The 16,967-nt window shown below is 42.5% G+C and overlaps 1 protein-coding gene across 1 annotated transcript; it reads left to right on the top strand.

The window, feature by feature from the left end:
- Nucleotides 1-385: 385 nt before the first annotated feature.
- Nucleotides 386-6,667, top strand: LOC139366734 (twisted gastrulation protein homolog 1-A-like). The gene is made up of 5 exons (XM_071104426.1): nt 386-512; nt 1,153-1,299; nt 2,311-2,410; nt 4,881-5,153; nt 6,195-6,667. Exons 2-5 carry the CDS (start codon nt 1,180-1,182, stop codon nt 6,374-6,376), a joined length of 675 nt encoding a protein of 224 aa, XP_070960527.1. The 5' UTR covers nt 386-512; nt 1,153-1,179; the 3' UTR covers nt 6,377-6,667.
- The last annotated feature ends 10,300 nt before the right edge of the window (nt 6,668-16,967 follow it).

The following is a 16,967-nucleotide window of genomic DNA, read 5'->3' as shown; positions in this document are numbered from 1 at the left end:
ATTATATGTATTTTATAAATCATTTTTACACTAGCAGTTGCAAAGTGCTTTACAGATACCCAGCCCAGAACAAGCCATGCAGAGGAAGAAGCAGTGGCCAGGAAAAACTCCCTAGAAGGAACCTAAGAAGAAATCTAGAAAGGAACTAGGCTCAGAGTGGTGTCTAGCCCTCATCTGGCTATTATTATCAGTGAAAAAATTGTTTATACTATTTTCTATGTGATAAGCTAATAAATTCGTATAGCCCAGTCGAATATATCACTGCCAAACCAGTAGACATGGCCTATCACATGATACCAATTGACAGTGTTCTTGGCTCGGGTTCACCTGAGCAGGGCTCCTGTGTCTGAAATGGTAACTGTATCTTTAAGGCGCTTGCCTACCCCTGTCTGCTTTGTGTAGCGAGTGTGGAGAGTCACGCCATCAGAACATGCTTTAATTCTGAAAGGTAGAGGTGGAAAAGGGGTTAAGAAACTTTCACCTCTGGAGCAACAATCGACAAGTTGGGCAAGGTGAGTTTGATTACTACTTTTATTATATTGTTAATCGGTGTGCGTTTTTGACCAATACAAAAACGGCATCCTTTCTTCCTAGTTGGTTGATGTTGAGAAAAGGTATATAGCTTTGGATATGCCTCTCCAAAACACGAGGTTTGTTCATAAACGGCGCCTGAAAAGTGTCAGACTTTTCATACAATTTTTCCAAACTAAGTGTTTAATTTTAGGATAAAATGTAACTTTCCTTCCTTATGTAACCCTGAGGTCTTTAAGAGGGTTGCGCTACTTGCATGATCAACATGCTATTATTGAATTAGATTACCGTAATAGCTATACAACGTTTAAATGTATTCAGAGTTTAAGATTAAATGCGCTGCAACCTTTGTAATTTAGTTGCCAGCAAGCGGGAAACCAATGTTTGCATTGCAGTGGGTCTGACGACTTGGGGATTTGTGTAGAAAGGGAATAATGCTCCTTTAAAGCAAACGGGCAATTTACCATAACAATTGAATCAAAGGGATGGTTCCTTGACACGATTTTTCCTGCGTTTTATTAGTATGTTTGTTGAGTCCCGATGACGTCTAGGTATTTTGTTGATGTTGAATAAGGGGTACATTCCAAATTCTTGTCTGACTCTTTGTTTTTGTCGGTGCAGGATATCGTTGTTTCGTGCGTGTCGGAAATGAAGTCCACTCAATTTTTACTATCCACTGCACTTCTTTTCCTTCTATCTGGACTTTCCATGATTACCGCCTGCAACAAGGCTCTCTGTGCCAGTGATGTCAGCAAGTGCCTCATTCAGGTAAGAAGGCTAAGCTCTTAGTGCGTTTTTTAAAAGGCTTTCGGTTTAGGTAAACTTTTGTCTCACTAATACCATTTTTCAGTTACTAAATCACTTTGAGAGAACTCTATGGAATTTCTATAAGGAATCTCTCATGTCTTTTCAGAGTAAATTGCCACTGCCATAGTGTTATGCCAATATTGTATATTGTAGGACTTGATGCACTCCCACTATGCATTTCCACAGTGTGTATGTCATTTTACATTAACCTAAAATCTCTACATTCTCTCTATACTGGAAACATGCATACAACCATAACAGTACCTGTACACTAAATTAACCCTTCTGAGAACACTCAACTAACAAAGCGGGGATACTAAAAATGTACTCGATATTGGCTTGGCTTACAATCAGGCACATGTTTTACATTTATAGCCACACAGTGTCTTCAAAGGATGTAGCCTAGTCTACCTTGGCTGTACATGCGATGGCCAATGGAGATTGATATCTGTATACCTTCCATGGTTGCTGTTGCAGCCACAACCACACTTCACTGTGTGCTTAGTTAGCTCCATCCCTGTGCACATCTGGAATTTGACCTCTGCTCTCCCTTTGAACTGCCCTCCCAGCCGCACTGGAGGAGTCACAGAACAGGCAGCTTAAGGTCGGCCCACTCCTCAAACATACGCAGTTACTCACACCCGTCCGTAGTGATTTCTAACAGGATATGTATGGCTTATTTTCTTGTTTGAGTCAACCATGACGTGCTCAATACACAAAAATAATGTTATATTGTTTTGGCGCTCATGTAACAACTAAAGCCATACTGAGACTACTGTATTGAAAGAATGTTTGCACAACATGATAGAAGGCTTAAATGCATACAAGAGTTATGCAAATGTGTGCCACCTTCACTGTCTATTGCTGAATTTCTCTCTTACTTGTGAGTTATGCACTTATGTACATCAGTCCTGCCACATACATAAAATGTGACTATGTTATAATATACATTGTGTGTTTTGTGATGTACAGGAGCTGTGTCAGTGCAGGCCCTCTGATGGGAACTGCTCATGCTGTAAGGAGTGTATGCTCTGTCTGGGCACACTGTGGGAGGAGTGCTGCGACTGTGTGGGTAGGTGCCAGAGTTGTACAGTTGTGGCCAAAAGTTTTGAGAATGACACAAATATTAATTTTCAAAGTCTACTGCCTCAGTTTGTATGATGGCAATTTGCATATACTCCAGAATGTTATGAAGAGTGATCAGATGAATTGCAAAGTCCCTCTTTGTCATACAAATGAACTTAATCCCCAAAAAACATTTCCACTGCATTTCAGCCCTGCCACAAAAGGACCAGCTGACATCATGTCAGTGATTCTCTCGTTAACACAGGTGTGAGTGTTGACGAGGACAAGGCTGGAGATCACTCTGTCATGCTGATTGAGTATGAATAACAGACTGGAAGCTTCAAAGGGAGGTGCTTGGAATCATTGTTCTTCCTCTGTCAACCATGGTTACCTGCAAGGAAACACGTGCCGTCATCATTGCTTTGCACAAAAAGGTCTTCACAGGCAAGGATATTGCTGCCTAACTTTACGGGGGGCGGTTCAATTGTTGTGATGAAGGCTTCAGGGCGCCCAAGAAAGTCCAGCAAGTGCCAGGACCGTCTTCTAAAGTTGATTCAGCTACGGGATCGGGGCACCACCAGTACAGAGCTTGCTCAGGAATGGCAGGTGTGAGTGCATCTGCACGCACAATGAGACAAAGTCTTTTGGAGGATGGCTTGGTGTCAAGAAGGGCAGCAAAGAAGCCACTTCTCTTCAGGAAAAACATCAGGGACAGACTGATATTCTCCCAAAAGTACAGGGATTGGACTGATGAGGACTGTGGTAAAGTCATTTTCTCTGAATCCCCTTTCCGATTGTTTGGGGCATCCGGAAAAAAGCTTGCCCGGAGAAGACAAGGTGAGCGCTACCATCAGCCCTGTGTCATGCCAACAGTAAAGCATCCTGAGACCATTCATGTGTGGGGTTGCTTCTCAGCCAAGGGAGTGGGCTCACTCACAATATTGCCTAAGAACACAGCCATGAATAAAGAATGGTACCAACACATCCTCCGAGAGCAACTTCTCCCAACCATCCAGGAACAGTTTGGTGCCGTACAATGCCTTTTCCAGCACCTTGCCATGAGGCAAAAAAGATAACAAGTGGCTCGGGGAACAAAACATCAATATTTTGGGTCCATGGTCAGGAAACTCCTCAGACCTTAATCCCGTTGAGAATTTGTGGTCAATCCACAAGAGGCGGGTGGACAAACAAAAACCCACACATTCTGACAAACTCCAAACATTGATTATGCAAGAATGGGCTGCCATCGGTCAGGATGTGGCCCAGAAGTTAATTGACAGCATGCCAGGGCGGATTGCAGAGGTCTTGAGAAAAAAAAGGGTCAACACTGCAAATATTGACTCTTTGCATCAACTTCATGTAATTGTCAATAAAAGCCTTTGACACTTATGAAATGCTTGTAATTATACTTCAGTATTCCATAGTAATATCTGACAAAAATATCTAAAGACACTGAAGCAGCAAACTTTGTGTAAATTTAATATTTGTCATTCTTAACTTTTGGCCACGACTGTAGAATTGAGTCACAGGATTTGGACTCGAGTCTGGCTCTTCACAAATTTGAGACTCGAGATGATAGAAAACCAAAACTTGAGACTTAACTTGGATCTTCGACTTGACTCATGACTTTAGATTGTCTGGCCAGGTTTTGTCACTCATTTTGTGGCACAGAGACTCCGTGGATTACTCTCCACGCAGCCAGAGTAGCCGCAGGCATCACACTTGCAAAACAAAAAGTTAGAAAGGAATGCCATATACAGCTCCCAAAAGTATACAGCTCCCAAAATAGTTTGGGGATCAAGCATATAAACTGTTTGCTTTGCCATCGCACCAGCAATGGGGCATCAAGCAACAATTACTAGCATAGGTCTTTTGTTAAGTCAAAATTGCTTGATATTGATCTTATGAAGCTTGCATTTGGAATGAGTTAAAATTTATTATTACATAATCAAAATGTGTTGTAGACAAAATAATGAAAAGGGCTGTCTGCTAGCCTCCAATAAATAGACTAAGATTTGTAGTTGATTGATGTCATTGCATGTCTTGATTTATTTTAGTTTTTTGACTTGAAATAACTTGGCTCAGCTCGCTCTTAAAATGCACAACTTGGAATTGACTCTAGACTCTGCCAGTTCTACTTAGGACTTGAAACTTTGACCATTTTGCTTGAGACTTGCTAGTGACTTGGTCCCACGTACTAGGTGCACATTTGAAAAGGGCAAACTACAACCAGGGTCAGAATGGATTAATGAAGATGGGTATTTGGTTTTTGCATCATATTGAGCTCCTCCAAATCCTTCCTTCCATTATTCACTGATTGTTCAAGGTAGTGCACCCATCCTATTTTACAAGTGTAGTGCAGTGAATGGTGAGTAACATATGAACAAATAGTGGTTTATTGATGATCAGTCATTTATTGTAAAAGTATTTGATTTATTTACCAATTATCAACTTGTTTCCTGCATCCCATCACACAGGGATGTGTAACCCCAGGAACTACAGCGATACTCCGGCTACCTCCAAGAGCACGGTGGAGGAACTCTACCGACCCATCCCCTCACTGTTCCGTGCCCTGACCGAGGGCGAAGCACCTATCAACATGATGGTGGTATCCTTCCCCGTGGCTGAGGAACTATCTTACCATGAGAACCTGGTGTCTTTCCTGGAAACTCTGGAGGACCAGCACCAAAATGTCTCCCTGACCGGGAACAGTATCCACACCAGCTACGATAACACCCAAAGTACTGAAGGTAGGGAGGGATGAGCGGGTTGATTTTTGGGGACAATCATAGCTGCTGGGTATTCCATAATAAGAGAATAAACAGAGCGGGGCACATCATAGTCTTACAAAGATGCCTTTTATCAAAGCTTTAGTTCATCAGAAGACTCTGAAGATTCTACGATAGTTTAGCATTTGTAGCAAAAATATCATTCAAGTCATGGGACCGATCTTGTCATTTTTCACACATCGTGTCTATAAGTTTCTATTGTGAAGCTCAGCAAGGTCACATAGGTAACATGATGCTCACAGGTTATGACTGTATTAACTACACATTGAAACATCCAGCCCAAAGAGGGAGGTTTAAATAAAATACTTACTAGTCGCCAAAGTCGGTTTGCTGCCTAGTTAAATAAAATATACTGGCAGATTGGGCACCCCCGTAAGTGCTAAAGATATGAACTTTGGTCCATCCCACTATTTTAGGGAAACCCCAAGAGCCAATGAATAGCTCAAATCCCCGACAGTCTATATTGTTTTAGGAGAGGGAGAGCTATAATGAAGTCATCGCTAAAGCTGCTTTGATCCGAGCTTGGTGGCTAGACCCCTCCATTAAAACATATGCAATCTCGGGCTATCTTTTGATGGGTTTAGTGGGCTGCTAGCCCTGCAAATTGAGTAGATTGCTGCTGGCCTTGTGGACTTTCATGTGCATCCACTCCATTTGTCTTCTACTCATCAACCGGTCCTAGTGATTTGTAGGAACCTGTGTGTGTGTGTGTGAGGACACTTGACAGTTCATGTAGGTTTAGTATTCTGATCATATTTCTGAGCAGGGAATTCTGAACGAGTCATGCGGCTATGCCTACATTTTTAAATATGTCCAGTGTTTCCGGATTCCCTTTTCCCGGGGGGCCAAGACAGAGTTTGGGAAACCCTGCTTTAGAGTACCTTCGTAAAGTGAAGACTAAGCATGTTTTCCGTAAACTTTTCAAATGGATAGTGGTAATATTTCCCTGTTGTATTCCTTGGAGAAATAAGCCTTTGAATGCCATGTCTTTCCCCTCCACAGATAACATGTGCACTGTGGTGTACTTTGACGACTGCGTGTCCATCCGCCAGTGCAAGCAATACTGCGAGTCCATGGGGGGCTCCAAATACCGCTGGTTCCACAATGCCTGCTGTGAGTGTATCGGCCCGGAGTGCCTCGACTACGGCAGCAAAACTGTCAAGTGTATGAACTGCCTGTTCTGATTGAAGCTAATAGGACTGGCGACATTAGGGTACTGTGTTCAAACTGCCACTATCTGGAGTAGCAGGTGAAGGTTAACTGAGGAATATGACTTTCATAATGCTTCACTATTTGTATGTATTATGAATTATTTTTGCTCATTTTTATATTTTATAGGTTCTTTAGCAAATTAGAAATATATCGTTTTGAATTTTTTTCTAGTTAAGAGGAGAGGTCAATGTTTTAAAATGTGTAATGCAATGGCATTTTATTTTTGGTGTCATGGAAAATCAGAGTAAATGCTATTTGTATAATTGTTTTATCACGTGTTTATTTTAGGAAACAACGTCCATATTCAATCAAACTAATAGCCAGCCGTTCACATGTTTGATTTTATATGTGCAGTTTAAATGATTTGTTTCATACTGTAAACATTATTTTAAATCAAATAATTGAAGATGAGTTCAGCCAGACATATAGGACATGTTTGGTACAGATGGGTTAAGTTCAGCTGGCCAGACATATAGGACATGTTTGGTACAGATGGGTTAAGTTCAGCTGGCCAGACATATAGGACATGTTTGGTACAGATGGGTTAAGTTCAGCTGGCCAGACATATAGGACATGTTTGGTACAGATGGGTTAAGTTCAGCTGGCCAGACATATAGGACATGTTTGGTACAGATGGGTTAAGTTCAGCTGGCCAGACATATAGGACATGTTTGGTACAGATGGGTTAAGTTCAGCTGGCCAGACATATAGGACATGTTTGGTACAGATGGGTTAAGTTCAGCTGGCCAGACAGATGGGACATGTTTGGTACAGATGGTTTAAGTTCAGCTGGCCAGACAGATGGGACATGTTTGGTACAGATGGTTTAAGTTCAGCTGGCCAGACAGATGGGACATGTTTGGCTGACCAGATAGGATAAGCACGGTTTGTACGGTGATGGAATTTTGTGTTTTCCGGGCCTGGAAAAGTTAGGACAAGTTTGGCCAGATATGATAATTTCAGAAATAAGTTTGGCCGGCTAGATAGTTTAATCTGGCCAAATTTATCCTATAGGTGGCTGGCCATCAAGACAGATGGGATATATAACAAGTTCGGACAATTGGCCAGATAGGGTAAGTTCTGCCAGATGGGTTAAGGTCAGCTCGCTGGACAGATGAGACGAGTGCAGCCAGATAAGTTTGGTAGGCCGGTCAGACAGATAAGTTCACAATCGGGGACCAGCATGTGGGGGTGTTGGGGGTATCCGAGCTTCATCAGCCAACACTAGATATTGATTAATCAAATCTTCCCATTCCGGCTTAATTTGGCATGCCTTCTTAAACAGCCAAACTGTATACGCATTCACACATCAAGTCTTCTCTTGAGTTGGGCTCAGGGATGGAACAACTGTTGAACATTTGAGTTGGGTGTGGGGGTAGGTCGAACTATGGGTGGAAAGGGAGAGAGGGGCATGCATCCCACATCAGTTGACCAAAATGTAGAATTCCTACTACCGGCCATTATGGGTAGCAATCATTAGAAGTGCTTATTATTATGCATATTATTTGTCAATTTGTGGGAATAAATTAGGATATGCATGTTTTTTTTAAATATGCAGTACAACTGAGGGGAAGGGGTTCGAAATGATGTTCGCTGCGGATCTGGTTCTGTACTGTAGGTGGCACCATGTGCTCTTTTTAAAGGATGAGCCCATATCTCTTGAAAGGCCCTAGGATCCATGTGTAAAGGGTTGGTCAGACATTCACTGGAATGACAACCCTACATGGGATGGGGGTGGAATATTGAAGGACAATTAGAGGTTTCCTTAGTCGCAGCTACGATATGCTTAACAGTGCAAATATTATGGTACAGTTTATATGGACACTCAATTACCATGGTACTTCTTAATGGTAAGTTTACAAACATGGTAAGTGGTGAAATAAGTATAGCTAGTTAAAATTGTATGTAATGTAATGGTGTTGCAGATAATAACAAGACGATCCGTCTTTATCTGGCTAAAAGAAGGAAGGAATATAATATCTATTCTTTGCAGGAAACTCATTCTACACTTTTAGACAAAGTTGTATGGACAAAATGACTGGGGGACCTAAAACAGATTTGTCTCATTAACCATATATGGTCCAAATAATGATGCTATATAACTTGACTTTACAGGCAATACATGACGCAATTATTATTGTGGGAGATTATAATACGGTTTTAAGTACCTCAATGGACCGTAAAGGAAATCACACTACAAACTATCACCCTCATGCTCTTAAAGAAATTACGAATATTATGCATATATCTGAACTAGTGGATATATGGCGGCTTACATATCCTGACCGAGTGAGAGAAACATGGCGAAGGATCAATCAAGCTAGTCGTTTTGATTACTTTATGTCATTGTCGCTGGCACCAAAAGTTAAGTGTTGATAAGGGACAGAATGCTGTCAGACCATAAAATAATTGGTATACACATTACACTTACAGAATTTACACGAGGGCGAGAATATTGGAACTTTAAATCAAAACCTACTGGACGACAAATTATTTTTAACCAAGAGAATCATTTACAACGATACAGTGGATCCCCTTATTGTATGGGGCACTTTTTGACTGAACAAAAATATATCCCATGTTTCATGATCTGAAATAAAAGATCACAAATGTTCCATATGCAACAAAAGCTTATTTCTTTCAAATGTTATGCACAAATTTGGTAACATCCATTAGTGAGCATTTCTCCTTTGCCAAGAAAATCCATCACCTGACAGCTGTGGCAAATCAAGAAGCTGATTTAAACAGCATGATCACATAACACAATGCCACAGATGTCTCAAGTTCTTGGTCACCTCCCTGACCAAGGCCCTTCTCCCACGAGTGCTCAGTTTGGCCAGGCAGCCAGCTCTAGGAAGAGTCTTGGTGGTGCCAAACTTATTCCATTTAAGAATGGCCACTGTGTTCTTGGGGACATTCAAAGCTGCAGAAATATTTTGGTACCCTTCCCCAGATCTGTGCCTCGACACAATCCTGTCTCGGAGCTCTACGGACTATTCCTTCGACCTCATGGCTTGGTTTTTGATCTGACATGCACTGTCAGCTATGGGACCTTATATAAACAGGTGTGTGCCTTTCCAAAACATATCCAATCAATTACATTTACCACAGGTGGACTCCAATCAAGTTGTAGAAACATCTCAAGGATGATCATTGGAAACAGAACGCACCTGAGGTCAATTTCGAGTCTCATAGCAAAGGGTCTGAATGCTTATGTAAATAAGGTATGTTTTTTTTATTTTGAATACATTAGCTAAATTTTCAAAAACTGTTTTCGCTTCCTCAGTATAGGGTATCTGGCCGAACTTGTTTTATCTGGCAAGCCGGCCAAACTTATCTTTTGGACCGAACACCAAATTTGTCCTGACCGGCAGGCCGAACTTTACTTACCTGTTCAGCCAGTCGAATTTGTCCTGTCTGGCTGACCGGAACGACCGAACATATCCAACTAGACGTTGGAACATTGCTGCAGGAACTTGCTTCTATTCAGCCACGAGCATTAGTGAGGTCGGGCACAGATGTTGGGCTCGCAGTCGGCATTCCAATTCCTCCCAAAGGTGTTCGATGGGGTTGAGGTCAGGGCTTTGTGCAGGCCAGTCAAGTTTTTCCACACTGATCTCAACTTATGCTATATAGAACTGATCCTAGCCGGCCAGACCCGATCTGACAGCTACCCTAATAGACAGCTACGAAGAATATAGATAAACTCTCTTGGTAAATAGTGTGGCCTACAGCTGTACAAGCCCCATAAAGCTGCCAGAAGGGCAACACACAGGAGAGGACTGGGGGAAGTAAGGTGACTTCCGTGTAGTTGGAGACGAGGGAGTTGAGTTTGTGTGCCCGACAGGATACAGCCAGACCCGGAGCCCAGAAGATGGTATCCCGGAGAGGGTCTCATGGTTTTCATTTGATTTATTATTTAATAAACTCCCTTTGCTAACTCCCAGAGCTAATCATACTCTGTCCGTGTCTGACCTGTGTAAACGTCTTGACCAAACCCCCTGGTCTGCCACAGATGGCCTACACCAGCCAAACCTGGATTAAGCTGGGCCAATTGTGTGCCGCCCTATGGGACTCCCAATCACGGCCGGTTGTGATACAGCCTGGGTTCAAACCAGGGTGTCTGTAGTGACGCCTCTAGCACTGAGATACAGTGCCTTAGACCGCTGCGCCACTTGGGAGCCCTAAATAGTGCTATAAGATATACATCATTACAGTTGACACATTTTTACTAGACTACATTACTGTAATATAAAAACTGTATACTAAAAGATAACGCTGAGCCTAAAATTTGTGTTACAATTTCCTGCTGGGGACTTTTAACACACCATCTCACAGCCCTCAGAGACAAACTCTGTAAATGTCTAACTCCTGCGTATACGATCCTCCCCTATGTCCAGTGGAGGATGAGAGCCTACTGCAGGAGTTAGAAAGTTAGCCAGACTTCTCCAAGCTCACCTGTCTTGCACAGCAACTTCTGGGCCCGTATCCACAAAGCATCTCTGAGTGGAAGTGCTATTTTAGATCATCGTGAATAGGATTATATGGACAGATCCTAGTACAGCATTTACATTTGTCATTTTGTAGACACTTATCCAGAGCGACTGCATACATTTACATACACACTTCCCCTTTCAAATGTATTTATTACTCACAAGTGAATTGTCCATTGTTTGTCACAGATTCCAGGTTGGTAAATGGTAAAAGAAAGCATTTTAATCCAGATTAGGTTAAATAGGTTCCAAGTGATATGAATGGCAAAAAGATAAAATCCTTAAGTACAAAATGATAAGTAGCAACATGCAAATTAAATCCAAAAGAAGCAGTAGAAAGAGACAAATTACCTACCTCATCCCCATAGTTTTTATTTACTTTAAAAAAATGTTTTGCACACCAGTATTTCTACTTGCACATCTATCACTGTTAATGTGTTAATTTGACTAATTGCAATTACTTCGCTACTATGGCCTATTTATTGCCTTACCTCCTTACGCCATTTGTATATAGATTTTTCTATTGTGTTTATCCCATGTGTAACTGTGCTGTTGTTTTTTTGTCACACTGCTTTGCTTTATCTTGGCCAGGTCGCAGTTGTAAATGAGAACTTGTTCTCAACTGGCCTACCTGGTTAAATAAAGGTGATATATATATATATATATTTTTTAAATCCAAACGAAACGGTAGAAGGAGCCAAATTGAATCCAAAAGAAACAGTCAACTGTAGCTTTACTAGGCATCTTTCTCCTCTGGTGCAATCCGCTGACCTAATGAGTTACGGACACCATCTTTTCCCATAACCCTTCTAATATACATATTTAACATAATGAACAGTTTACATACAGTACCAGTCAAAAGTTAGGCCACCTAGTCATTCCAGGGTTTTTCTTTATTTTTACTATTGTCTACATTGTAGAATAATAGTGAAGACATCAAAACTATGAAATAACACACATGGAATCATGTAGTAACCAAAAAGGTTAAACTAATCAAAATATATTGTATATTTGAAATTCGTCAAAGAAGCCATCCTTTGCCTTGACAACTTCACACTCTTGGAATTCTCTCAACTAGCTTCACCTGGATTTCTTTCGTTTAGAAGGATTTCCCACATATACTGAGCAATGGTTGGCTGCTATTCCTTCACTCTGCTGTCCAACTCATCACAAACCATCTCTTTCATTACCCGCTTCCCTACCTAAAGCTCCTCAAAATGGTTGAATGATAAAAACACTTTTTGTGCGCTCTAGTACCGCTTGCCGTGCGCTAGCAGATAGAACAGTCTATGACTTGGGTGACTGGAGTCTGATCCTGACACCACCTAGTATATAGGTCCTGGATGGCAGGAAGCTTGGCCCAAGTAATGTACTGGGCTGTACGCACTACCCTCTGTAGCGCCTTGCGATCAGATGCCGAGCAGTTGCCATAACAGACGGTGATGTAACCGGTCAGGATGCTCTCGATGGTGCAGATGTAGAACTTTTTGGGGATCTGGGGACCCATGCCAAATATTTTCAGTCTCCTGAGGGAGAAGAGGAGTGGTCGTGCCCTCGTCACAACTTTCTTGGTGTGTTTGGACCATGATAGTTTGTTGGTGATGTGGACACCAACGAACTTGAAACTCTCGACCCACTCCACTACAACCTCGTCAATGTGAATGGGGGCGTGTTCATTCCCCCTTTTCCTGTAGTCCACAATCATCTCCTTTTGTCTTGCTCACATTCATTGAGACGTTGTTGTCCTGGCACTATACTGCCAGGTCTCTGACCTCCCTATAGGCTGTCTCATCGTTGTAGGTGATCAGGCCTACCACCGTTGTCATCAGCAAACTTAATGGTGTTGGAGTCGTGCTTGGCACACAGTCGTGGGTGAACTAAGCACGCACCCCCGAGGGGCCCGCAGGTTGAGGATCAGCTTAGCAGATGTGTTGTTGCCTGCCCTTACCACCTGGGGGCAACCCGTCAGGAAGTCCAGCATCCAGTTGCAGAGGGAGGTGTTCAGTCCCAGGGTCCTTAGCGTAGTGATGAGCTTTGTAGGCACTATGGTGTTGAACGCTGAGCTGTAGTCAATTAATAGCTTTCTCACATAGGTGTTCCTTTTGTACATGTGAGAAAGAGCAGTGTGGAGTGCGATTGAGAGTGCGTCAGCTGTGGATCTGTTGGGGTAGTATGTGAGTTGGAGTGATTCTAGGGTTTCCGGGATGATGGTGTTGATGTGAGCCATGACCAGCCTTTCAAAGAACTTCATGGCTACCAACGTGAGTGCTACGGGGCGGTAGTCATTTAAGCAAGTTCTTCGCTTTCTTGGCCACAGGGACTATGGTGGTCTGCTTGAAACATGCAGGTATTACAGGAGCCACCTACTGTATGGGGTAGTAAAAAAATAAACAAATTGTACAAATTACCAAAAAATAAACATGAACCAAATTCACTACCCTGAATTTCAAACACAAACTGTACTATTCAGATCCCTACACACAGACTCAGGAACCTGGGAGGTGTAAACTCATATTCAGTACTCCCCATAACATTTCGGCTGTAAAGTCCTGGAGATCCAGAAATCTATTTGCTGCCTTCACAATGATGTCTACCTTAGATGTTTTATTAGTTTGAATAGTGCAATTTATCACTTGGGCTATAAAACGCAACAAAGTCCACCTTCTTGTTAGTATGTCGGGATCCTTCTCCTGCATGGCATTCACTGCAGACTGTGGGCCATCCACTACCATCTCTCTACGCACTTCTCCACATAGGAGACCTGCTGGATGGTGTAACGGATGTGAAACGGCTAGCTTGGTTAGCGGTGTGCGCTAAATAGCGTTTCAATCAGTGACGTCACTTGCTCTGAGACCTTGAAGTAGTTGTGCCTTTTGCGCTGTTGACACAAATGAACATCAGCATCATACCGCTCCTGGTCACTCGAACCGATTCCACTTCACCACCTTTGAGACCACAAACAAGTCACCCCAAAAAACTATTTCTTGTGAATCGCACTGAAACCATAAACTGCTGTGTATTTCCAACTTTAGCCCTTTCAATCCCCTCTTTCACCAACGTCCACTCATTCTCACCAACTATATTTAGGCCAAGAGAATCGCAAAATACTTCCGCCATTGCACCTCCAGTCATCCCCGGACTCCCTCGCCCTTTACTGTGAAAGATGCGAGAGTTTGTGATCTCGAAGTATCATCCATATTGTTCACATTCCAGCACAGCTGTTGCGTCACCAATTTCCAATCCCAATCTCAATTTCCCCAATTTGATCTGCACTACTCGCCGCCATTTCCCCTCCTGACTTCCCTTCGCCGAGCAAATTCTTTTGACAACACCAAAAAACTCAGTTCCCGCCATCTTCCTCACCTATCAAAGTTGTTCAAGATGTATGCAATAAAGCTTTTATCTGTGGCAGTGCTACTAGCGCCGTTTCCGGCCCACACTCAAGCACAGTAGCTGGCGTTAATGCAACAACGTTGTATGCCAATCACCCCAACGAAAGAGGAGGCTGATAGCTAGGCTAGGGGAAACTGGTACAGTGTCCTTCGCCCCCGCCTGCCAAGCACTACTTTCCCGCATTTCTGTTAACGTTATGGCAAGTAGCTAGCGCAGCCAACCCTATTCCTGCGTGATACTACCTGGTAGATGCTAGCAGGCGGGGGTGAACGACAGTGTGTGCGGGTGTAGCAGCCTCAACCCCATCGCAGGGGGCGTGGCATGTATTAAATGAAGCGTAGTGGGCACAGCATATGGTAAACGCGGTCTGCAGATAGACCCTGCTCGTATAATTAGCTACCCTCAGACCAAGGAACATACAGAGATGTATGTCTGTGTGTTACTAGCCTAAGGCCGGTCTGGGTTGATCGAGGATTGTGTTTTGTTCGTTTTCCTGACAGGAACTTGAGTTTTTATTGAAACAGAGTTGAGATGTCTTCCATTTAAAATAAAATCATTAAACTGTACATTGGTTGTTTTTGTTTATGCCATACTTTAGTGCAAGGGCTATTTAATTTGTGTGTATTTCAATGCTGTGCAGGCATATTATATTCCCTAGTGGCCAGTTAGTGGCCTACACTCAGTGGCCAGTTATTATGTAAACCCATCTATACTAAGCACATGTAACGTGTTGTTTTCCATGTTTCATGAGCTGAAATAAAAGATCCCAGAAATGTTGAAGAGCGTATTTCTCAAATTTTGTGAACAAATGTGTTTACATCCCTGTTCGTGAGCATTTCTCCTTTGCAAGTAATGGCATATTAAGAAGCTGATTAAACGGCATGATCATTACACAAGTCCACCTTGTGCTGGGGACAATTAAACAGCAAGTTTTGTCACACAACACATTGCCACAGATGCCTCAAGTCATGCTGACTGCAGGAATGTCCACCGGAAAGGTTCATTTAATGTTAATTTCTCTACCATAAAGCCTTCATCGTTTTAGAGAATTTGGCATCTGACGTCCACAGATCACATGTAACCAGGCCAGGCCAGGACCTCCACATCTGGCTTCTTCCCCTGCGGAATCATCGGAGACCAGCCACCTGGAACGCTGATGAAACTGAGGAGTATTTATGCCTAACAAAGCCCTTTTGTGGGGAAAAACTCCTGATTGGCTGGGCATTGATCCCCAGTAGGTGGGCCTATGCCTTCCCAATCCCAACCATAGATTAGTGCTAAATTAATGTATTTAAATTGACTGATTTCCTTATATGAACTGTAACTCAGTAAAATAATTGTTGCACATTGCGTTTATATCTAGGCTATTGTTGCACATTGCATTTATACCTAGGCTATTGACCACTGATTCTATATGGTCTCCAACATTATGGGTATTCAGACTAAATGGTAGAAAGTGGATCTTTAGTCCCTCTGCTAAAGTAGGCCTATGTACGCTTTAATTCATATTTCTGAAAACTGGGAATGGCTTCACATCAGACTATTCAATAAGGATACAGCTAAATATCTAGGACCTATAAATGTTGCTATGCACACTACAGAATGGAACAGTTGATGGTAGTAAACAGGTTTGGAAATTAACACCAGCCATCAGCTGGTAGATTTTGGCATTGGCTGGTAGAATGTCTATTCTTAATAGCCTCATTTGCAGGTGGACATACTGAGCATTTTTTTTCAATCCCAAAAAATGGTGTGCATGCCAGCTCTGGAAGAGTTAATCTCAACATTACAGCGTTGAAAGTGGGGTACAATGTTTTCTGTGGTTTAATGTTTTCTGTGGTTCTTTTTTTTGTGGGGGGGATTATGGCTCGTAAAATATTTGAATTGCTGGTAAAATTAGGGCATCTGCCAGCCACTGCCGGTGGTGGCCTAAAAAGTAAATGTACCACCATGGTAGTAAAGGTTGTTTGGCGTGATCTGGTTTTGGTCAGGACTGTGTTCCACTGGCGGCGTTAACACAGGCAGCACAATTCTGATATTATTTTCGCTAACCAGTCAGATCAGCTCTGAAAAGGTTCTGATGTGAAAAGAGCTAATTTGATTGGTTTAAGGTTTGGGAGCATACATAGGCTGTGTTTAGACAGGCAACCTGTGAGGTGCAAGTCATGCCACAGAGGAATCTGGTCGTTACTGCCCCAAGTCCTCCGAGCTTATACCCCATGTCTTAGCAATGCTTATTAAAAGGCCTGCAACATTTAGTTTCAGTATGGCTGCGTTTACACAGGCAGCCCAATTCTGGTCATTAGACCAATCACCTCAGATCTTTTTCTGATCTGATTGACCAAAAATATAAATTAGTAAAAAAAAGATCAGAACTGGGCTGCATGTGTAAATGTAGCTTGAAGGCCACCAAGGCTGTCAGGGAGCCCAGAGACAAGCAAAAAACTTTACTGCAACGTCTCCAACCTTAGTCTATTAGGAGGTCATATCCAACATTCAATCCACTTGTTTAACTTAGCATTTGTTCTTATGCTGGATCTCACTCCGCCTCATATTTGCTTAAACTTTCAAGTATTCATGCAGCCAGTAGGTCTTGTGAAACAGATAATGTTGGTTATTTGGGCCTGAAATGGTACAGAAGTAGAGCAATGCAGAAAGAGTGGGTTATAGGAGTGAA

This window comes from Oncorhynchus clarkii, chromosome 15 (assembly GCF_045791955.1).
Source record: "Oncorhynchus clarkii lewisi isolate Uvic-CL-2024 chromosome 15, UVic_Ocla_1.0, whole genome shotgun sequence".
Taxonomy (NCBI): Eukaryota; Metazoa; Chordata; class Actinopteri; order Salmoniformes; family Salmonidae; genus Oncorhynchus; species Oncorhynchus clarkii.
The sequence above is the reverse complement of the archived record's forward strand: the minus strand, read 5'-3'. Positions and strand labels throughout refer to the sequence as shown.